A 22,020-nucleotide genomic window follows, 5' to 3' on the forward strand; every position below is an offset into this window, starting at 1 on the left:
GTTATGTTTTCTTTAGCAGAGGTGCCTGTGAGGTAGTGAAAGAGTTATAGGGATTAGGAAGCCTTTTGTGTTCACTCTCCTGTTGTGATCTCCTTCCTTCCCGGGGCCCTTCTGGCTGTTTTCACATTCTAATGCACTTAACTGGTTTTGGAGTTGCTAAGATGTTCCCACAGCCTCACCCTTGGTAATTCATAGTGCCTCCCTGCTTTCATCTGTTCCCTGAAGGACACAATAACAACAGCGCTTTATCTACATCACTGTTAGATCTCAAGGACTTAATAGGGAGTCACGTTTTCTTTCTTTAGCAGCTCCAGGAGGGGTGGTGTGATCTTCCTGGGTGGCCACCAAGGAGGAAGCTGAACCAGAAACAGACCTCTGGGTGGAGGGCTCTAGGCTCTGGGCAGCGCTGCCTCAGACCTGGTTGGCTTCAGATTTGGGTTCTTGACCCCCCTGCAAGCTGCAAACTCTTGGGATTTGGGATGTGCACATGCCCCATCCCTCCGTGAGCTGGGGAATGGAGGGGATGTCGAGCATCCCATTGCTGGCAAAGGGCAGAGCCTGCAGCCGCCTGTGCCAGGCTTCCAGCACAGTCCTGGGGCAACCTGGCCCTCTGCCCTCCATGGTGGGGGGTACAGCATTGCCCAACAGCTGCCATGTGGGAGCTCTGCTCAGGAGCCATCCCTTGGCCACCCCTGCTCCGAGCTCTTCCAGACACGCTTGCTTTGCTCGTGTTTGCTCTAGCAGACCTGCTCCAGGCAATTCCCGTGTTGGCCGTGAGCCCCTCACGTGGACCAGAAACTGCTGTGAGCTCTGTCCTCCTGCTCAGGTCACCCCCATGCTTTAGACCAAGTTAAAGACAGCCTGAAGGTGTCAAAGCCCCACCACAGGCAGGGAATACCTGGATTTAGGGCTTTTCTCTCTGTATTCTTGCAACCTCAGCCTACATTTGAGCCCTCTTACAGCAGGCACAGGAGCCTAAGAGGAGATCTGGACATTGTCCTGCAATATCAGCTTTTTCTGGTCTTGCCCAATGGATGTTCTTTCTTTCTTTCTTTCTTCCTTTCCTTTCCTTTCCTTTCCTTTCCTTTCCTTTCCTTTCCTTTCCTTTCCTTTCCTTTCCTTTCCTTTCCTTTCCTTTCCTTTCCTTTCCTTTCCTTTCCTTTCTTTTCCTTTCCTTTCCTTTCCTTTCCTTTCCTTTCCTTTCCTTTCCTTTCCTTTCCTTTCCTTTCCTTTCCTTTCCTTTCCTTTCCTTTCCTTTCCTTTCCTTTCCTTTCCTTTCCTTTCCTTTCCTTTCCTTTCCTTTCCTTTCCTTTCCTTTCCTTTCCTTTCCTTTCCTTTCTTTCTTTCTTTCTCTTTCTTTTCTTTCTTCCCTGACCCATGGCTGAGCTCCTGAGCAACGATCCCCAAACCAGCCCTGCTCTGAAGTGAGAAACCCTCTGCAGAGTTCCCCTTGCGCTGGCTCGACAGGGCAGGATTATACAGAGGAACATGCCCCACTGCAGCTATTTTATGTTCCCAGAAGAATTCAGTCTCCCAGGCTCTGCTGAAACACTCACCTGCAATAAATCCCCTTGAGATAAATCTTAAAAGCCCCAACAAAACCTATCGCAATGCTCAGGAGATGGTATCAGAGGCTGTTGCAACAAGAAGCATGCCGTAGATGCTATCTCTGCCTCTGCTGTGCTGCAGGGGGAAAGGAAGAGCAGAACTCGCATAGGAAGGGAAGTGAATGCAATTATATGTTAGGAGTGGACAGGCAGCACACGCAGTAACCCCTTGTGGTGAGGGTGGTGAGAAAAGGCCAGGCCAGTGTGGTGCATTTCCCTCAAACAATAGCACTTAATTGTGCTTTAATGTCATGAATAGGAGCTAATTAGAAATCACTGGGTTTCCCTGTGGGGCAGCTTCTCCCCAGTGCCTGTTACAGCAGACACCAGCTGAAGGATGCAACCCTAGCAGAGATGTCTCCTGCCTGTAAGGAACGTCAGGCACCGGCTTTACCCCTGCTGACAGGTTCGCTCTGAAGGTTTGAACAGCACCAAAATGGGTAACAAATATATCAAGGTGTGGAGTGAAATATGAGGTCTTTGCTTCTATCTCAGCTGCTGATTATCATCTGCTAGGACATGTCCTGACAGACCCCTCCCTATCTGGAGGAAAACAATCCTAGATCTCTTACCATGAAAGGAAATTCTGTGGTGTGTGTGCAATGGAAACTGCTGTGGTACAGGCTCAGGGCAAGTGGCCATCAGGAGCTCAGAGTGCAGCCACAGAGGCAGGGTGATGGGTGATGCTCACCCCGTCTGACCCCTCCTGCCCACTGGGATGCCTGCAGGGTGCAGGAGACAGGCAGCACGGCCAGGTCCCCTTCAGCTGTACAAGGGGGAGGCAGTGACAGAGCAGGAGCGTGAAGGGCTGCTTGGAGAGGAGGACTCATTTGTCCTTCTCTGGGCTCAAACTGAGTCCTGCAATGGCAAAGCCAGACCTTGCTCTTCCTGTGGAACCTGGCAGCAGCCTCCATTGGCAGTGCTGGGTCAGGGCCACGCTGGGTCCTCAACAAGCCCTTTTCTCCTCTTAGAATCATAGAATGCTTTGGGATGGATCATCCAACTCCAACCCCCTGCCATGGGCAGGGGTGTTTCACACATGTCACCCAAGGCTCTGTGCAGCCTGGCCTTCAACACTGCCAGGGATGGAGCATTTCCCACTTCTTTGGGCAACCCGTGCCAGCTCCTCACCACCCTCACAGTAAAGAACTACTTCATCATATCTAACCTGAACTTCCTCTTGGTGAATGTGGAAGAGGGTGATGCTTCTTCCGTGATGGCCCAAGCCACAGCCTGTTTGCAGAGCATCAGGCGAAGGCCTGGCCCTGTGTGCTTCACAAGCTGCCTCCATCAGCACCTTGCTGGAGCTCAGACCTGCTCTGTGGCCTGGGACCCGCTCTGCCCGTTTCAGCACAAGGTGTGCCAAGGAGCTCCCCTTACAGGAGTGATTCCCAGTGAATCAGCTGCGAGTGCAGCCAGTTCACTTGGCTATGGGAGCAGCTCAGCCATGGCTGGGCAGTGCAGAGCACTGTGGTTATCTCTGCTCTGCTGTGGGGATCACAGACCTGGCTGGCACTAGATAGTCTTTAAACAGATCCTTCAAGCTCTTCCCCCTGGACCAGCTGCAGTTACTCATCCTCGCAGCCACCCAGGAGCTGTGACCTCCTGCAGTGCTGGCAGCTCTCTGAGCACTGCTGTCTGCTGCACTTCTACCAATAGACACTGAACAGTTTTCAATCACAGTCTTGTCTCCAAAGCCTGGCTTGAATGAGGAGCCCATTCCAGCAAGTGTCAGTATTCCAGACCAAAGATGAGAGACTGAAATGTGCTTTTAGACACAAGCTCTTCCCTGGGAGGGTGCTGAGGCGCTGGCACAGGGTGCCCAGAGAAGCTGTGGCTGCCCCATCCCTGGCAGTGCTCAAGGCCAGGTTGGACACAGGGGCTTGGAGCAGCTGCTCCAGTGGAAGGGGTCCCTGCCCGTGGCAGGGGTTGGAGCTGGAGGAGCTTTAAGCATCCCTTCAAACACAAACCAGTCTGGGATTCTATGAGTATCTTTTGTGTCTGAGCAGAGCCAAACTCCCAAGCTATCATGAATTACTTCAGCTCTATCTTCGCAGCCAACTCCGACCTTCGGAGTTTCCCACGTTGTTTTGTCAGTGTCTGTCTTCCCGATAGCAAGCGGCTCTTGCATCTCCTCATGTCTCATTCCATCAGTGTGGAAATACAATCACACCCTGTCTGCTCATTCCTCTCCCCTCACTGCGCCTGGCAGAGCAGGCAGGGAGTTGCACACATACTTTCCCATGCTGACTGCAGGCAAACAGCAGCTCCCACATCCATTCACTGCCCACACCCACTGCACCTACAGTGACTCCAGGCCAGGTCTCCAAGCCACTGATGGGAATCCTGGCTTGGGGACACCCATGTTGCTGGCAGTGGGATGAGACAGGTACTGAATCAGACTGGAGATACTCATGCCTGCAGAAGGGCAGGAGTTGCATCTTCCTCCTGGCCTGTCATTCCGAAGGAGCCTGGGTGGATGTGCCAAAGCCAGGGTTGATGACAGGGATTCCACCAGCCCCATGACAGCTTCTGATGGCTTTTAGTACCCTCCCACTTCCAGGACTCATCCTGGCCTCTGTGCAGACTCACTCTGCACACACAGCCCTGATGCCACGGGACAATGGGCACAAGCAATGGGAACAGTCCCCATGAACTGTGCTTTCCTGGCACTGTCCCAAGCAGAAGCCCCTCTCCGGGTGGGACCCTGGCTCTTACTTTGATCCCTTCTGGAGGAGGGCTTTGAGGTGGCCCCTCTGGCAGGATTTACCCCTCCCGAGTCCCTGCCTGTTGCTGCGTGAGGGCTGATGTTTGCAATGGATCTTGCCTGTGAGAAGGTGGCGAGGCTCCGGCTGTGCCCATCACCTTGTGCCCATGGCAGGAGGTTGCGGGGCGGGGGGAGCTCCCAGGAATCCCCTGTGGCCGTGGGGGTTCCCACGGAGCCGCTGTGCCGGGGGGGTCCCCACACTACGGCCGTTACCTGCCCGGCAGGAAGCGTTCCGAGGCCATTGACAACACTGGAGCCGCCCGCGCCCACCGCCCATCCCCGGCTGCCCCGAGGACCGGGAGCCCCGCTCCCCCCGCAGCAGCCGCCGTGCCCCGCGGGTTCCGTGCCCCGCAGCGGCCCCGTCTGACAGCCTGGGCTCCACCCGCTGCGCTAATGGTTTTGTGCGTGAGTTCAAAGCGCAGCCGGTGCTGCCTGCCCGGGCCTGGTGCAGCGCTGGCTGCCGCCCGCCTGCAGCGCCCGATAGGTAACAGTAATTATGAGCTGCAGCTCTGGGATCGGCTCCTCTGCCTCTGGTGTTATTGTTGTTAATCCAAATAACTGTGCTCAACCACTCACTGCAGGGATGAGCAAATGCCAGGACTGAGCTTCATCCACATTGCACGGCACCACATGGCATAGGAGCGGGGCTGCATGGCCAGGGGCTTCATGGCCAGGGGCTGCATGGCCAGGGGCTGCATGGCCATGGGCTGCATGACCGCGGGCTGCAGGGCCGGGGGCTGCACGGCCAGGGGCTTCATGGCCAGGGGCTGCATGGCCAGGGGCTGCATGGCCATGGGCTGCATGGCCAGGGGCTGCATGGCCATGGGCTGCAGGGCCGGGGGCTGCATGGCCAGGGGCTGCATGACCGGGGGCTGCATGGCCGGGGGCTGTACGGCTGGGTGCAGCCCCGGTGGTCTCGGTGCATCGCTCCCCCTCGGGACCGGCCCCGTTCCTCTGCCGGGATCCGCAGGGCGGCGCTGGGGGGCGCAACCGCTGCGCACGGGCGCCCTCTGCTGGCCATAGACGGCGCGGCGCCACAGAGCGGGTGTGCGGAGGGGTGCGGGCAGTGCGGGGGGGGATGCGGTTTTCAGGGGGTACTGGGAGGTTCAGGGGTGTGCAGGCGCAGTAGAAGATGCAGGGGAGTTCTGGGATGCGTTGGGGTGTTCAGGTCTGAGGGTAGAGTGCAGGGAGGTGCTCGGCTGTGCAAGAGGGTGCTGGGCTGTACTGCATGGACACCCATTCCCTGCCTTGCCGTGAGATGCTGCTCCTCGCACTGGACTCCTGCTGTGTGAGGGGCCAGAACCTCGCAGCGAGGCAGGGCACGGCCACTACACTACGGGTGCATCACACCGGGGCCAGACGCACCCTTCAGTGCTGGTCACAGCCAAGCCCTGGGTCCTGCTTTCATGGTGCTCCCCAGCAGCCCCACACCACAGCCATGCAGACAGCGCTGCGCCCACTCCCGGCACAGGCAGAGCCACTAGAGCACCGCGCTTGGCACTGAGCCGGCGCCTGCCTCCTGCCAGCAGCGCTGGGCACTCGCCCTTCCTGGGTGGAGAGGGAAGGAGACGAAGGTGAAGGAGTGTGCAAGGGTGTGCACGCGAGGGTGCCTCATGTCTGTAGGTACTCCTGAGCTGTAGCCACAGATGGCACCACTCGTGCTGCAGGCAGCGTCCCGTGGGCACCCTGCCTGTTACCGACCCCAACTGCTGCATGCCTGCAGCATGAGCATGCAGAGACCCAGCTGTGGTGTGTGGGAGCAGCACAGGGCTCCTTCCCAAGTGAGCCTGCTCTGTGGATGCCCTCAGCAAGCTCACCCCGAGCCCCCAGCCCCAAGTTGCTGTGTCAGGGGCATGAGGCAGCCTCTGTGTACTTGTTCTGGCTGTTGGCTGCACAGGCCTCCCCGGAGATGCACCAGACACTGTCAGCCCCATCCAATGGCTCTTTTTTTTTGACAGCCCCACAATCTGAGGGTCTTTGGCATCTGCAGGCTCACAGCTGCCAGAAATATGCCCACTGCACCCCAGCAATGTCATGGGGATGGTGGCTGCAGAGCTGGGGAGGGTGAGGATGCTCCGGGCAAGGGCCAGGCTGCAGCCCAGCCTGTGTCCTGCATGGCCAGACCCATCCCACAGAGCCAGGGAGGCACCTTTGTCCTGGGTCTGCTGAGACTCCAGGGCTAGGACACTGCCTGCTCCGGCATGGAGAAGGCTCTGTGCTCCGGGTGGGACAGCACAATGTGGGGTAAACCCATGGAACAGCCGGGCTGGAGGACACAGGACAGGAGGGGATGTATCCTGCAGGGACAGGAGGGGATGTGTGTGCTGTAGGGACAGGGGGGGATGTGTGTGCTGTAGGGACAGGGGGGGATGTGTGTGCTGCAGGGACAGGAGGGGATGTGTGTGCTGTAGGGACAGGGGGGGATGTGTGTGCTGCAGGGACAGGAGGGGATGTGTGTGCTGTAGGGACAGGGGGGGATGTGTGTGCAGCAGGGACAGGGGGGGATGTGTGTGCTGCATGGATAGGAGGGGATGTGTGTGCTGCAGGGACAGGGGGGGATGTGTGTGCTGCAGGGACAGGGGGGGATGTGTGTGCGGCAGGGACAGGAGGGGATGTGTGCACTGCAGGAACAGGAGGGGATGTGTGTGCTGCAGGGACAGGAGGGGATGTGTGTGCTGTAGGGACAGGGGGGGATGTGTGTGCTGCAGGGACAGGAGGGGATGTGTGCACTGCAGGAACAGGAGGGGATGTGTGTGCTGCAGGGACAGGAGGGGATGTGTGTGCTGCAGGAACATGCCTGCGTCACCCTTGCACTCCCACGCCCGCAGCTTGGGCGGCCCAGCGCCAAGCTAGAACTTGTCTGCCAGTTAATTAGAGGGAGGTGAGGACTCCAAGGGATTTACATTCCTCTTGGGACACACCTGGAAACCACTTTCACCATCAGCCAGTTCCTGAGAAATAATTTTCCACCTGCGCTGCCAGCCCCAGCCCTGCGTGGGGACCCGCGAGGCCCAGGGCCAAGGGGCTCCTGCCTGCCCCTTCCCGGACTTGTCCTGGGTGCTGCACACAGCCCCATCCCCTCTCCTGCTGCCCCGTTGGTGCCTTTGGGCCTGGCTGTGCTTCACCAGGGGGTCAGAGGCTGTGGGTTGTGGTGTCTGGAAGCTGGGGGGTTTGCAGCAGTGTCCCCAGGAGATGGAGCCTGGTGGTGGCCAACCAGCTCCTTCACCTTCACCATGGCTGGGGATGGCTCCCCAGTGACTGCCAGGACATGGGGCTTGGGTCCGGGGCTGTTGTGAGGGATGAGGGGAATCAGGGGACTCACTGGGCCAAAGGGTCCATGTCTGCTCAGGGCTCTTCTGTCTGCACACAGCAGCAGGCAACCAGCGCTCCCCACATTAACAGGGCTGGACCCGCCGAGCCCCTTTGGTCACATCCCACCCTTCCTGGCTGCTAAATCAGCAGGGAAGGACCCAAATCCCTCCTGTCCCCTGTGCTCTCCCCTGTACCCAGTGAACATGGAGACACACAGGCAGCCGGTTCCCCCAGCACAGCCCTTGCCAGAGCTCCGGCTCCCATTACCGTCATGTTTCCTGTGCCAGTGCTCCAGCATCGAGCTCACCTTGGTGGGATCACTGGGACTGGTGTCCTGCTGCTGGCCTTGGCTGCTGTGTGCTGCAGCAGCAGTGACGTGAGCGTCACTGCAGTGAGGCCCATGCCCCATGCAGGTCCATGGCCAATTGGCAAGACCAAGAACAGGGTTCACACCAGTGAGGACACTGTGGCACATGGTCACACCAGCCAGACCAGTGTGACACATGGCACTGCCAACCAGGCAGCAAGGTCTTTGTGCCCTGCGCATGGGGCTGGGGAGCTGGGGCTCCATGCACACCATGTGCGGTGTGTGAATCCCATGGCATGGGGCTGTCCCACACTCAGACTGTGGGTCCCTGCCTGCATCCCCTCCCCGCTGGGACCCTGATGACCAACCCTGCTGGGGTCTGGAGCATTGGCTTGGCCATGTCCTCAGCCTTGGAAATTGGCTCCAGGAGCTGCTGGGAAAGGCGGCACCAGCACTGTGCCAAGCACCAGGTGTTTTGCAAGCAGGAGGGTTTCCTCACTGGGCTGCGGCACACCCGGCCCGGGTGCGGCCGTGACTCTGGCGATGGGAACGCAGGCAGGACCCACCTCACTAATCACAGCGTGGCGCTGGCGTGGGACAAGCTGCGGCAGGACGCGGCTGCGTCAGCGCCCGACACCGGCTGACGCAGCCACAGTGCACCCATTGCCCCAGCCCCTGGGTTGTGTTTGCTTCCAGCAAGGGCAGGGGCTCAGAGAGACCCCCCTGAGCAGGGAGGGCTGTGGGGGTATTTATGCCTGACCCTCTTCAAGGAGCCAAGGCTGAAACTGAGCTGTGCTGGAGCAGGGCAGTGTCCCCATCTCTGACCTCAGCCCTCTGGGGCTTCACTCAAACCAGGCCCCAGCTTGGTGAGAGCCATGCTGGGTGCTGCGGCCTCACAGCCAACACGAGCATCCAGGCCCTGGGCTTTGCTGTGCCCCCAAAACCTGCTCCATCCACCAGCCCTTCCTGCCCCACACCAAAGCAGCCACCATAGCTCTGCCTCCTGGTCAACACAAGGCTAAGCCCATGGCACCAGCACAGCAACATCTGCGGCATCTTGCAGAAAGGCCATGGCTCCATCTTGACCTGGTTTTCCAGGGAAGCCTCATTCCATGGGGTGAGCACAGCGGCTGTTGGGAAGCCAAGGACATGGTGGCTGAGCAGCACTCCTACAGCAGTGCTGCCTGCAGATGCCTTGGTGGGGGAACTGGGGGGGATTCAGGGTGCCCTGGGGAGGGCTCATCCCTGGTGTCATCTCTGGGGTGCTGCTGCTGGGAGAGGCCTGACATCTTGTAACCAGAGGAAGGGGATGAGGCTGAGATGTTTTCCATCTGGACCCCAAGCCACAGCCTGCTGCCCTTCCCCTGTCTCAGGCCAGCATGTGCTGGCTGCTGACATGAGGGGCCAGAACAGCTCTGTGCTGCCTGGCACCATGGAGCAAGCAAAATGAGCTGCTCCTGCACCCGCAGGGTGCCCAGGCAGCTCTGGGCAGCACAAGTGGGCATGGGGGGCCAGGCAAGAACATGGCAGCAAACTGGAGCTGTGGCTCTGGCAGCCACAGTGCCCAGAAGGACCTCAGGCACCCCCCCTGTCCACCACTGCAACCCACAGAGCTCCCCTTCCCGGTGCCCCCCCCATCCCCGTTCATGTCTGGGTTCTGGTGCCAGGGCACCGGGACCCCAGGTCCTGCTCCTGGCTCCTGGCCCGGCCCCATGCTGCAGCCAAGGGTTTCACAAGAGGCACCGAGGGAGGAGGCAGCGCTGGGCGCCCGCCAGTGTTTGGGCCTGGGGCAGCTGATGTGTGCGGGCAGGGATGAGCATGCCCGGCCGTGGGGCAGGACCTGCCCACACCCCCTCGGGTTTTGCCTTGTAAGTGAAACGCCAGCTTGGAGCGAGGCAGATGCTGACCCAGGTGTTCGGCCTGACCTGCCCCTTCTCTCTGCTCACGTCAGCAGAGTGGGGACTCTGCCTTGTGCTCACCATCACTGCTGCTCTTACCCCACAGATCCCCTGTGCCTTCACCCCTGCTCAGTGAGGGGTGGGTTCAGGCCCGTGTCCTCTGTCACACAGGGCAGGGTCAGATGCCTGAGCAGGGCTGCTTGCAGGAAGGGTGGGTTCCTCCCTTGGCTTGAGCAGGGGGTAACCCTCAGGGCTGAGATGCATGGGGCAGTGCTCTGCAGGGGAAAGGGGTTGCTGTTCTCATGGGTCTTGGAGCCCTCCAGATGCATGAGGAGAGCAGCACAGCAAAGCTCTTCCCCTCTTGTCCCTGCCATGCCATAACAGGGGTCTCCGTTCCCTATTGTGTCAGGCAGCATTGGCAGCACAGGGCCATGCATGCAGGCACCCAGGAGGGGGGGCTTGTGGCTTTTCCCAGTGCATTCAGGATATCCCCATAGCCAGGCACCCAGCAGGGCAGGAAAGGGCCCAGGCTGGGCTGCCTTGTGTCTATGGGTGTCACCAGTGCTGGTGCTGGTGCTGAGCTCCCACAAAGCCCTGCCTGGCACACAAGACTTCCAGCAAAGCCCCTTCCCAGGGTCTCTCCCTGCACAGAGCAGGCAGTGTCCTCCAGGGTGGGTGATGCTGCCCAGCTCCACTGGGGGCTGAGGAGCAGGACGGCCACAGTGCCCCTGCCCCACTGCACAGGGCATGGGATGGAGCCAAGCAGGGCAGGAGCAGCGGGAGAGGAGTTAAATCCCCTCTCAACCCTGTGCCTTGTGCTACAGACCCCTCCTCGTGCCAGCCAGCTCCAGGCTGCGGGAGCTGAGCCTGGCACCTTCACCCCTTCCCATGGGGGAAGGAAACACAGGACGTGGTTGGCAAAAGCACATTTGCTGACATGTGTGAACAGGCCGAGCTGGGGCGATCCCTGCCTCTGCCTGGTGCTGAGGCTCCCATCCTGCATCAGCAGAGCCTGAACACAGAACCCTGTCATGGCTTCCCCTGTGCGGCTCCTGTTGCTGCCCTGCCTGCTCTGAGCCCTGCCACTGCAGGAAAGCCTTTGGACACGTTCCCAGTCACTGAACTGGGGGGAGCAGCCACAGAGCCCAGAGTTGTCTCTGCCCTCCCCCTGACACACACGGGGCTGCTGGAGCCTGCAGTGCCCAGAGCAGCCCGACCCCAAGCCTGGATCTGCCTTGGTAAAAACCTCTGGCAGCCCCATGGGCAGAGCAAGGCCAGGTAGAGCTGAACATGCTGCTGGTGTCCTGAGCTGGGCACAAGAGCTGGCTCCGGAGCTGCTCCCACACTTCCCAGCCCCTGTGATGGCTGCTCCCATGGCAGGTTTGCTCCATGCTGATGCCAGTTCCCCAGGTGAGGGATGGGGCTGTCCGGGCCATGGTGACCCCAACAAGGTGGGTGTTTATTTGAGGTGAGCACTGACAGTGTGTGCATGGAGACCTCAACCTCAGCCAAGGGCATCCCTGGGATGAGCCCCATGGGAACAACACTGGCACTGGCTGGGTGGCAGTGGAAGGTACAGCACCCGTCTGCAGGACACCCATGGGATCCCCTACCCCTCGACACACCTGTGGGACAGAGCACTTGGGCTGCAGCCCCCAGCACCCACCCGGGGCACAGCACAAGGCGGCCACAGGCACGATCTCAGCCAGGGGAGGCTGCGTGGCCCAAGTGCAGGCAGGGAGAGGCTGAGCCGGGCTGGGAGCCAGCACCCTGCCTGTTCAGCAGCCCCAGGCTGGGCTGAGCTGCTGTGTTCAGAGCTCTCCTGGCACCTCGCGGACAGGAGAGGTGTCACAGCCAGCCCTGGCAAAGGCAGAGGATGGGCAGAAAGGTGACTGCAACACAGCAGGCACTAGGAGTCAGGTGGGAACTGGGACGTGCCCACAGATGGCTGCTGCAGGGGAAAAGGCTGCACTGGGACAAGGCTGTAGTGTGAGGAGGACGCATGTGAAACCCTCCTTTGGATGTCACAGCACATCCAGTGCCTCCATCCCTGGAGCATCCGACACGGGTATCACAGAGAGCATCCTGCACCTCACGTTGGGCAGAGGTTGGCTCACTTGCTCCTTAAATAAACGCTTCCAGGTTTTGCAAACGTTGGGATGTGAGTTGCCAGGAGTGGCTGTGTAAGGAAGGGGAATCTGGTACTGGAGCAGCCAGACTGGGATTCGCTGCGCTGGGGCTCACCCCGGCCATGCCTCTGCTCCTTCCAGGAGCAGGTTAGTCACCGGGGCTGCCGCCTCTCAGTGCTGCCTTCGCTGATTAATGGGATCAAATCCTGCACACCAGAACTCCAGCTCATCCTGAATCCATTCCTGTGCAGTCACACGGAGGCTGCAGGAAGGATGTGCCAGGAGAAAAGCTGGTTTCTAGGAATGTCTCAGCCCGGAGGGCATGTGAGCCGCTGGGGAAGCAGTAAAGCAAAAGGCCAGGATGCTTCCTGCCTCTCCACTGCACTTCCCAGGTGTATCAGAGGGGCACCAAGACACCCACCTCAGAGCACAGGGTGAAATGGCCTTTGCGAGACCCTGCCACAACCCAGGGCTGATCACCCACCCAAGGGCACCCATGAGCAGGGTGAGCTGCACTGCCCATTGTGACACATACAGGGTTGAGCTGGAGCCCCAGTGCTGGGCAGCCACTCGCTGCTGAGGGATGGGATGGTTTCTAGAAGCCACCTCGGCCCAAAGCACAACCACAGGGCTCTGGGTGGAGGAATGCCCTGCACAGCCTGTTCTGGGTCCTCTTTGCTCCTCCTGCTGACCCTAAAGCCAGCCTGGCAGCTCACCAGACATCACCATGAACCAACACGGGGGTTTTCCTGTGTTCAGCCTAGAGGGGATGGAGATGGTCATTTGCCAGGCACTGGGCACAAAAGCTGCAGCAGCTTGGTGCCGCCTGCTGAGAGATTCGAAGATCAGCATTGCCACCTCGTGGGGAGCAGGGACAAGAGCATCCCTGGGAGGTGGCACCTCCCTGGGCAGGGAGGCAGGAGGCGGTCGGGACCGAGCACCCAAGGATGGATCGAGGTGAGGAGGGTGCGAGGGTCAAAGCCTCCGTGCCGAGCTGAAGCCACCCGACATTAATCCTGCTCTGAAGGACGGAAAATGGATGTTAACATTTCCCTGCTAGCGATGGGCTCTGCTCTGCTGTTCAACACACTCTTGCCTCTTGGTTGTTCACCAAAGGCTCTGGGAGTCCAAGGGTGAGGCTACAATCCGGGATGTGCCCTATGCACAGTGTGAGCCTGTAGCAACGCTAATAAATTGCCTCTGTGGGGCATCCTGGTTCAATGTGAGACCAGTCTGCCCAGCAGCATCGTCAAGAGGTACCAGGGACTCTGGCACTGAATACCAAACTCAGCCCTTCTGCTGCAGTGAGGACTTCGAAGTGCCTCTAGCAGAAAGATGCAGTGTAAATCCCTGATTGCTTCCCGGCTGTCTGGATACACCAGGATGTGCCTGCTAGAGACATGTGCCTTTCCTGGGAGAGAAGGAAAATGTGATCAGAAAAAGAGGAGAGGGAAGAGCCATCTGCCTGGTGGTGATGGAGCAAATGCACATTTGAATGGAAACGTCAGCCAGTTCTGTCACATACAGACAAGAGTGACAGATGCTTGAGAGACACTGAAATACAGCAACACAAACATTCCTTCTGCCTAGTGCAAGATAAACCATTGGCCTTTATCTTAAATAAACCCCCCCAAGAAGGATGCAACATCTGAAGCATGTGAGGAGTGCCGGACTCGAGATGGCAGGACACCTAGATGCCAATAACTGGTCAAAAGCACACCGAGAGTCAGAGATGGCTCCAGAACAGGGCAGGAAAACCCTACAGAGAGTGAGCTGCGGCCACAGGAGACCTGAAAGGAGCCCATAACCGACCTACAGCCCGGTAGATGCAGCACAACTGACCTGTGTCTCCCTGGGGGCAATATTCCTGCTCCATACACAGCTCCCTATGGCTTCTGACCCCATTAATTGTGTAGGAGATTTACTGATCTTCATACTGGGCTCTCAGTGTATTTTTAGAACACCTTTGAGCTGGGTGTGATGATGCTCACCTGCCAGCAGCCCCTGCTCCGCACTGTGCTGAGCCAGTGCTAGGAGACACTCATCCCTTTGTGAGGGGTTTTTAACCTCGCAACAGTCACCAGGGAAATGATGAAGTGTCTTCCTCTAGCAGCTCATACTGAACACTGAGCCCCAGGCTCCTGGCCCCCAAATTAGGACTCAGAAGGAGGATTAAATGCTTTTAATGTCATTAAATGCCAAGGTCTGACTGTCAGGGTTGAAATGCAGTAAGTACAAGGGGACTTGCTTCCTTTGTTTAAAAATGCTTCCTTTTCTGGCAGATTTGGGTGATAACTTGAGCGTTTCCCTTTGGCATCAAGGAGCCCCCAGGCCCTCTCACAAGAACATTGTGTTCTGCAGCACCCTCAGAGCTTCTCTCTGCCAAGCAGCCATGGAAAAGGAGCAGAGAAGCCCAATTTCTAGCTGCATATGGCTTCAAGCTTGGCTGCCATCATGGTGATAGCTGAGTGACGAACACATCCACAGGGAAGCTCTCCAGGCTGGGCCTGAGTCTTCTCAGGCAGGAGCATATAAAGAAGTGATCCCCAAGGTGTGGAGCCCAGGGCAGATAAACCAGCCTGTGCTCGGCTCTGCAAGGCCAGACCCAGGCTGTGAGCACCTGCACAGGGTGAGAGGGAGTGGGCTCATTGAATCTCTTAATGGTGTAGGCTGAAAAGGACCTCAAAGCTCCTCCAGCTCCAACCCCTGCCACGGGCAGGGACCCCTTCCACTGGAGCAGCTGCTCCAAGCCCCTGTGTCCAACCTGGCCTTGAGCACTGCCAGGGACGTCAGTTTAAAGCCATTCCCCCTTGTCCTATCGCTACACATCCCTGTGGATGCGGCAGTCCCGGGGCCGTCTCGGGGGGTCCTCACGGTGAGGTGAACCCGAGCATGCCCCAGGTCCCCACTCCGGGGACTCCGCCCTGCACCGGGCCTGTCTCACACGTGGGCTGAGCCCCTGTTGAGGGGTGTCCGAAGCGGGGGTACCGGATGGCACCGGACGGCACCGGACGGGCTCCGGTTGTGGCGAGGCCCCGCGGTGCAGCCGCCGCTCTGCGCCTGCGTGCAGGCCCCTTCCCCTCCTCCCCTCGCGCGGGCCTCTGCTGCGCACGCGCAAGCGCCTCTCACGCCAGCTAGGGCGCGGTCACGTTCGGCAGTGCGTTGCGACGCTCCCGGCAAGCAGGCCAATCAGCGCCCTCGTTTCTCGTGCGTGCTGGCGTCACACGGAGGCGGTATATAAGCGGGCCGCTCCAGTCCCGCCCCCCTGACAGCGTCTCGAGCCGCCGCCGTGAGAGCATCCTCCGCTGAGAGCCGCTCGCGTCGCCTCCTCCGCCTCCTCCGCCGCCGCCGCCCCGCGAAGGGAAGCGTACCGTATATCGTATGTCCGCTATCCAGAACCTCCAGCCCTTCGGTGAGCCCTTTGTGCGGCGGCGGCGGCCGCTTCGGGCCGGGCCGGGCCGGGCGGGGGAGCGGCCCCGGAGCCCCGCCCCGCGGCCCCGCCCGTGGCGCAGTTGCTATTCCTGGCGCCGGTTGCGTCAGGCGCGGGTGGGGCGGGGGGGCGGGGCTGGAGGCGGAAGGGGCGGGGCCGCCGTGTGACGGGCGTGCGGGGTGGCCAATGGGAGCGCGGAGGGCGGGTTGTAACCGGCGCTCTCTGCAGACCCCTTTGCTGATGCAAGTAAGGGTGATGACCTGCTCCCTGCCGGCACTGAGGACTACATCCATATAAGGATCCAGCAGCGGAACGGCAGGAAGACCCTCACCACAGTCCAGGGCATCGCGGATGACTACGATAAAAAGAAACTGGTGAAAGCCTTCAAAAAGGTGGGTGCTGGGGCGCGGGGGTTGGGGGGGGAGGTTTGGGGGAGGCTGGGGGGTTGCAGCAGCACTTTCTGTTTGCATGGTCCTGAGGAGGCTTCTCTGTGTTGTAGAAATTTGCCTGCAATGGTACTGTAATTGAACACCCTGAGTATGGAGAAGTGATTCAGCTGCAAGGTGACCAGCGCAAGAACATATGCCAGTTCCTCGTAGAGGTAGGATGGCACAGAATCGTCATATCACAAAGTACTTAGGGTTTGAAAAGCTCACCCAGTTGCATCCTCCTGCAGTAGACAGGGGCATCTTCCACTAGTAGAGCAGCTTGCTCCAAGCCCCTGTGTCCAACCTGGCCTTGAATGCTGCCAAGGATGGGGCACCCACAGCTTCTCTGGACACCCTGTGCCAGCGCCTCAGCACCCTCACAGGGAAGAACTGCCTAAGAGTTCATCTCAGTCTCCCCTCTGGCAGGTTAAAGCCATTCCCAGTTGGCTGCAAGCGCCAGCTAAATGCTTACCTAATACAAGGCACTATGTTAATAACTAATAGCTCCTGTTCCCATAGCACTAGATGAACAGGCTGAGGGTGGACTCCCTTTCTCTTCACATTCTTGCTGGAGGCACACACTGTTGCAAGGTTTCAAAGTGTGGTCTGACCTTTGATGTAAACTTTGGGGGGAAGCAGAGATTTGACAATTCATGGTGCAGGGGTGGGTGCAGTGGCCTCTCTGCTTCAGTGTGCTGAAAAGTGCATTTTCTTTCTTGCAGATTGGACTGGCTAAAGACGACCAGCTGAAAGTCCATGGGTTTTAAGTGCCTGTGGGTCACTGAAGCTTTATGCAAGAAGATTTCCTTACCATGAAATTCCCATCTGTCCCTTGTCATAAGTTTAAAACCAGCCGGTTTGTGTAATGTAACAATCTTGGGTCCACTGTTCAGTCTGGACTAGTGTATTTCAGTGATGTAATAAACTGACCACAGCCCATGCTATGTCGTCTTGCTGTCCCTCATTTCACAGAGGTAAATGGGGAGTTGGGCGTGCTCCAGCCTGAAGCCAAAAGTATCCAGATGTTCCAAGCTAAGCCAAGGGACTGGGCCTTTCAGTCTGGAGACTGCCCGAATCGCTCCTCTGTTTGGCTGCTTCTCCATTCCAATGGATGGGAATTCTTGCCATGCCTTCTGCGGTCCCACACAGAGCGAGGCACCAAGCGTGAGCTGTGACATGGTGCAGGGAGATCGCGCCTTCCCTCTGGGCAGCGCTGGCTCCTGGTGGCAGAGGCATTTGGGGAAGCTTTAAGTCAGAACAAGAGGAGTCACAAAAGAGCCAACTGGATGTGATGTCTGCGGTCCCAGCCAGGCAGGTGCTGGTACCCTGCAAGCACCAAGGTACCGGGGTAGTGCACCCAAAGGAGCTGTTGCTTGGGCTTAAACTTCTGACAAGGGATCAGATTTGGACTAATGTAATGAATATCTTTGTAGGTAGAGCTGTAGAGCTTGTGTGTTACTAGCAACTGCTGCCTAATGCCCTGTGAAGTAACAGATTCCTGGTTTCTCTTTTAATGTTTTATGTAATGTATTTAAAGTCTTATTTAAATAAAAACGCTTTTCGAAAGCAGTTGCTTGCTGGATTCCCTTGCTTGCTGGAGCCAGGTGAGCAACAATGCTGGCTCTGTGCTGTGGGAGCTCAGTGGACTTCCCTCTTGCTGGAGGGAGCAGTACTGGGGTCCTGGCGGTGTTTCCTGTGGGGAGCACCCTGAGTGCTGTGCCTCCTGTGTGGATTCATTCCCTCCCTGCAAGGTCTCCTGTGTGCTGGGCGCTTGTGCTTCCAGCAGTGACAAACTACTGCCCTGAGGGCCAGGGGGGTTGGGGAGGCCACTTGCCCCTTGTGTAGTGGCAGAAATGGGGACCTGCTTGGGAGCAGCTTTGTAGCTCTTGTCAGCTTTTGAAGAACTGTGTTGTGTTTGTTCACTGCTTGCAGCCATCCTGGTTTTCCAGTCCTGCTCCATGTGCTGCAGTGGAGCACCAGGTTCACCTCACGCCATTTACTTTGCTAAGAGACTTTGCTCTTGGAAACTGAATTGCCACAGTTGTGCAAAGCTCCTCTGAATACACTGAGGAGGGAGGTGACCTGGAGCCCTGCCTGCACCTCACGTTGTGCTGTGTGTACGTGCCAGCAGCCTGATCTCTGAGCAGCTTCAGCTCCAGGAATTCCACTTCCCTGCCTGCACTGCAGCCGATGCGTGCGTCGAGCGGGGCTCTCCCAGCAGCTCACAGCCTTCCAGATGCAAGAAGGAGGCATCAGCTCAGCCCAGTGTGGCCCAAGAGAGCCAGATCCAGCTGGGCAGCAGCAAGGGTGCTGCCACCACCCTGTTTCCCTGGGCCCATCCTGTCAGGGTGCACCCAGGGCTGGGAGAAGGGAGCAGCACCCCAGGGTCAGGCTGCAAACTTGCGTCAAGGCTCTGCCGAGCCCACAGCACCAGAGGAAGCAGCCGCTGGTCCCAGTGACCCTGATGGCTCATTTGGCCCAGATTGAGCCATTAAAAGCCAGAAATTGCAAACCAATTTGTTTGTTCCTTGTAAAAACCGCTCCTTGGAGCGAGGAATCGATCGCGTGGGGCTGGGGCACTGCTGCCTTCCTGCCCATTCAAAACCCATTTGTTTTGGGGTTGTTTGAGGAGCACCGATACCGACTCGGTGAGCGCGGGCAGTGAAGAGCACCCGGTTCCTCACCCCATGGCTGTTATTGAAGGAGGGAGACAAATGTTCTCCACAAATCGATGGGGGTAAATGGGGGCCAGGGGAACTGTCAATATGGAAAGACAGAGTGGGTGGGAGCAGATACGCTGGATATGGGATGCAGGGGTGACGAGTTACCGAGCCCTGGGGTGCACAGTGTGTCCCCACAAATACAGAGGCAGTGAGGAGTGCCCCCCCATCCCAGAGCACCCCAAAGTGTTTTGGGGTAACAGGAGAGATAGAGGCTGCAGAAAGGGGCTTCTTTGCAGCATGTGGCTGTGCACAGCAGTTCCCTGCAGCTGTGACTCCACCAAGGCCAATTGCCAGAGGTGGGGGTACACCTGCATACACATACAGCTGCATCTACTCCTATAGATTGTAGCTAGTTATGTATCCAAGATGTAGCCAGTTATGTAGCTAGATATGTATCCATATGTATCCATATATGTAACTATGTAGCTAGTTATGTACTAGTTATGTAGCTAGTTATGTATGCATGTATCTACATGCATAAATACCTACATGTATGTGCATGCATCTGTGTATATATAGCACTCTATGTATGTATACATAGGACTCTTAAGTATTTCTAGGTATATATGTATACATACAGGGTGTGCATGTTTAGCTAGATAACCACCCATGCTTTTCTGTACACATATGTGCAAGTCAAGCCAAGTACCCTATAGCTTGCTCCACTGAGACTCCTATCTCTGTATGTCCTTCTGTAGCTACATATGAAAATCCCTATCTATATATGTATACAGTATACTTACAGCTGTATATGTGCATGTATAGCTCTGTATGTGTATGGATCTGTGTATATATATGGCTATATCACTGTCAAGCTCTGCATTCATGCTTATATATTTACATGTGCATGCATGTTAGGCATGTGTGTTTGCATATACACACGTCTACAGCTATACCTGTGTATGTTTGTATGTATCTGCACACATACATAGCTCTCAGTGTGTATACATTGATCTATTTCATACAGATGTGTCTATGAAATACAAAGCTGGAGATAGAGGGGTAGGGGTAAAGAGCTGTGCATTTATACACATATGCATGCAACCACTGCCAACTACCCACTGTGGTCTCCATATAGATATACACACACACATACACGTATGTGTATACACAGACACCCTCCATGTGTGTCCATCTCTCCATGCATCCCCGGGTGCTGCAGGTGGGTTCAGAGCCGCCCCAGGGTGGGGCAGTGGCGGCGGCGCCTTTAAAAGCAGAGCTGAGCCCTGGATTGAGGCACTGCTGAGCCCGGAGCCAGCAGGTGAGTCCTGGAGGGCTGGGGACTGGGATGGAGGTGAGGACAGAGCGGAGGGATGGAGGGGATGTGGGGAGCAGGCAAGGTCAGGGATGAGCTGCTGCTCCCTGCCTGGCAGTGTTCAAGGTGCTCTGGGCACTCTTGGTCGTATGGTTTAGTTTTAGGTAATCCTGTGAGGCACAAGGAGTTGGGCTCCATCCTTATGGCTCCCTTCCAACTTGAGTCCATTCTAGGGGACCTGGGGACCAACCAGGAGATAGGGATGGAGAAGACTTGAGGACCAGCTGGGAGGGATGGAAGGGACTTGGGGACCTGCTGGGATGGACAGAGGGGGTTTGTGAACTGGCCATGTCCTGAGGATGAGTTTCCTGCATGGGCCACCTCTTGCCACAGGCTGAGCATGTGTCCCTTGTCCCATGGCCGCAGGCCCTCTGCTCCCCTTCCCCGCTCAGTCTCTCCACAGCCATGAAGGTGAAGGTTTGCATCGGCCTCATCCTCACCATCGCAGCCACCGCCTGCCTGTGCCGGCCAGCAGCAGAGGCCCCAGGTGCTGGGGGGGATCCCCCCCGGTCCCCAGGCAGCCTGGTCCGGCGGGACTGGCCAGAGCCCCTGTCCCAGGAGCAGAAGCATCTCATCTCCAGGTTCCTGCCCCACATCTTCACAGGTACCAGGAGGTGCAGGGGGGGCAGCCCTAGGGGAAGGCTCCGTAAGGCACATCCCAGCACCCCCATGCCAACCCCCAGGCCGGGGCAGCAATAACCTGCTGCCCTTGCCTCGGCAGAGCTGAGTGACCACAAGGGCTACGAGGGGATGGAGGATCTGCACGACCTCTACTACCCCGACTGGATGGACTTCGGCCGCCGCAGTGCTGAGGACTCGATCGATGCCGTGTAGCAGCCGCACTGTGCAGAGCACCAGCACACTCAGTGCACGTCCCTTCCTGCAATAAAGCCTTGGCACTACAGGTGCTGCTGGTCATGACTTTGCTGGGAGGAGCTGGGAGGGAAGGTTCACCCCCAGGCCCAGCAGGAAGCAAGGGGCAGATCCAGCACAGCATCAGACACAGCACACAGGAGCTGCTTCATGACTTCATGTTTATTTGTCAGGGACAGGACTTGGGTGAGTGATGCAGCTGCAGCAGCTACACCCCAAGAAACACTGACTGCAGGTGACCCCTGAGCCAGGGGTGCTGCTGCTGCTACTCAGTGCACAGGAAAGAGTCTAAACCCAGCATCCCTTTTCGATGTCAGCCCAGCTGCTGGCCAGGGCCAGCCACGGGTGGGAGATCTCACCCTGGCCCCCAGGACCACCCCATCATCCCCTTTGCCGCAGCAGCCCCAGAGGGCTGAGCTGCTCCGGGGATGGGCTCAGCAGAAGCAGGAACAGTTTTATTGCTAGGAACTGACTCCTGTGAAGGGTCTGTACCCCCACAGCAGGGGACTGGGGCAGCGGAACCTCCCCGGGACCCCACCATCACGCATGGGACCTTGGGCACAGGACAGATGGAGTTTTAGGTGTCAAAGTGAGCGCAGATTGCTGTGTTGGTGGCACTGCTGCAGAGCTCCCCATGGGGAGGTGATGCCCAGCAAAACCCTTCTGTCCTGGCACTACAGCTTTAAAAGCAGGGCTCAGATGGTTCCACCTAAGGAGCTGCTGGCTCCGGTGCCCGGCAGTGCGCCCTGTGCAGGCAGCACAGGGGGGTTAGGTGGCAAAGCAGCGGTGCTATAAACCCTGCTGGGGGCCCTGCTCCGAGGGCTCCATGTGCGGGTGCTGCGCCGGCCCCATGTGCTCCCGTCCCTGCCTGCAGAGCGCTTGGGGCTGCTCTGCCTCCGCTGGGGGCGGCCCCGCCCCCTCCCACCCCGCCCCTCCTCACTATTGGCTGTTCCTCCGCCCCCCACCCCCTGTGACCGCCGCTGATTGGTCAGTTGGGTCCCTGCCGATGCCTCTGGAGGGTTCAATGGCCCCGGGGTGCAGTACCGCTCGCAGCCGCCAGAGGGCGCCGCATGGGGTCCGTGGTGGAAAGGGGGGTCCTGCCCTGTGAGCGGGGCTGGGGGGGGGAGCGCCGGGGTGAGGGGGGGCAAACACAGCAGCGAGGAACCGCCTGGGCCCAGGCACCAGCCCAGCCCCGGGGGACACCAGAGCCTCCTCCCCAGCCTGGGGGGGG

At 58.3% G+C, this 22,020-nt stretch overlaps 2 protein-coding genes across 2 annotated transcripts; both read left to right on the forward strand.

Annotated features, from left to right (window-relative positions):
- Positions 1 to 15,290: 15,290 nt before the first annotated feature.
- On the forward strand, positions 15,291 to 16,822 carry LOC117437106 (eukaryotic translation initiation factor 1). Its single transcript, XM_034070329.1, has 4 exons — positions 15,291 to 15,432; positions 15,679 to 15,842; positions 15,950 to 16,051; positions 16,601 to 16,822. Exons 1-4 carry the CDS (start codon positions 15,402 to 15,404, stop codon positions 16,643 to 16,645), a joined length of 342 nt encoding a protein of 113 aa, XP_033926220.1. The 5' UTR covers positions 15,291 to 15,401; the 3' UTR covers positions 16,646 to 16,822.
- A 3,459-nt stretch (positions 16,823 to 20,281) lies between these two features.
- GAST (gastrin) lies at positions 20,282 to 20,820 on the forward strand. Its single transcript, XM_005140281.3, has 2 exons — positions 20,282 to 20,520; positions 20,638 to 20,820. Exons 1-2 carry the CDS (start codon positions 20,322 to 20,324, stop codon positions 20,748 to 20,750), a joined length of 312 nt encoding a protein of 103 aa, XP_005140338.2. The 5' UTR covers positions 20,282 to 20,321; the 3' UTR covers positions 20,751 to 20,820.
- The last annotated feature ends 1,200 nt before the right edge of the window (positions 20,821 to 22,020 follow it).

Source organism: Melopsittacus undulatus, chromosome 17 (assembly GCF_012275295.1).
Source record: "Melopsittacus undulatus isolate bMelUnd1 chromosome 17, bMelUnd1.mat.Z, whole genome shotgun sequence".
Taxonomy (NCBI): domain Eukaryota; kingdom Metazoa; phylum Chordata; class Aves; order Psittaciformes; family Psittaculidae; genus Melopsittacus; species Melopsittacus undulatus.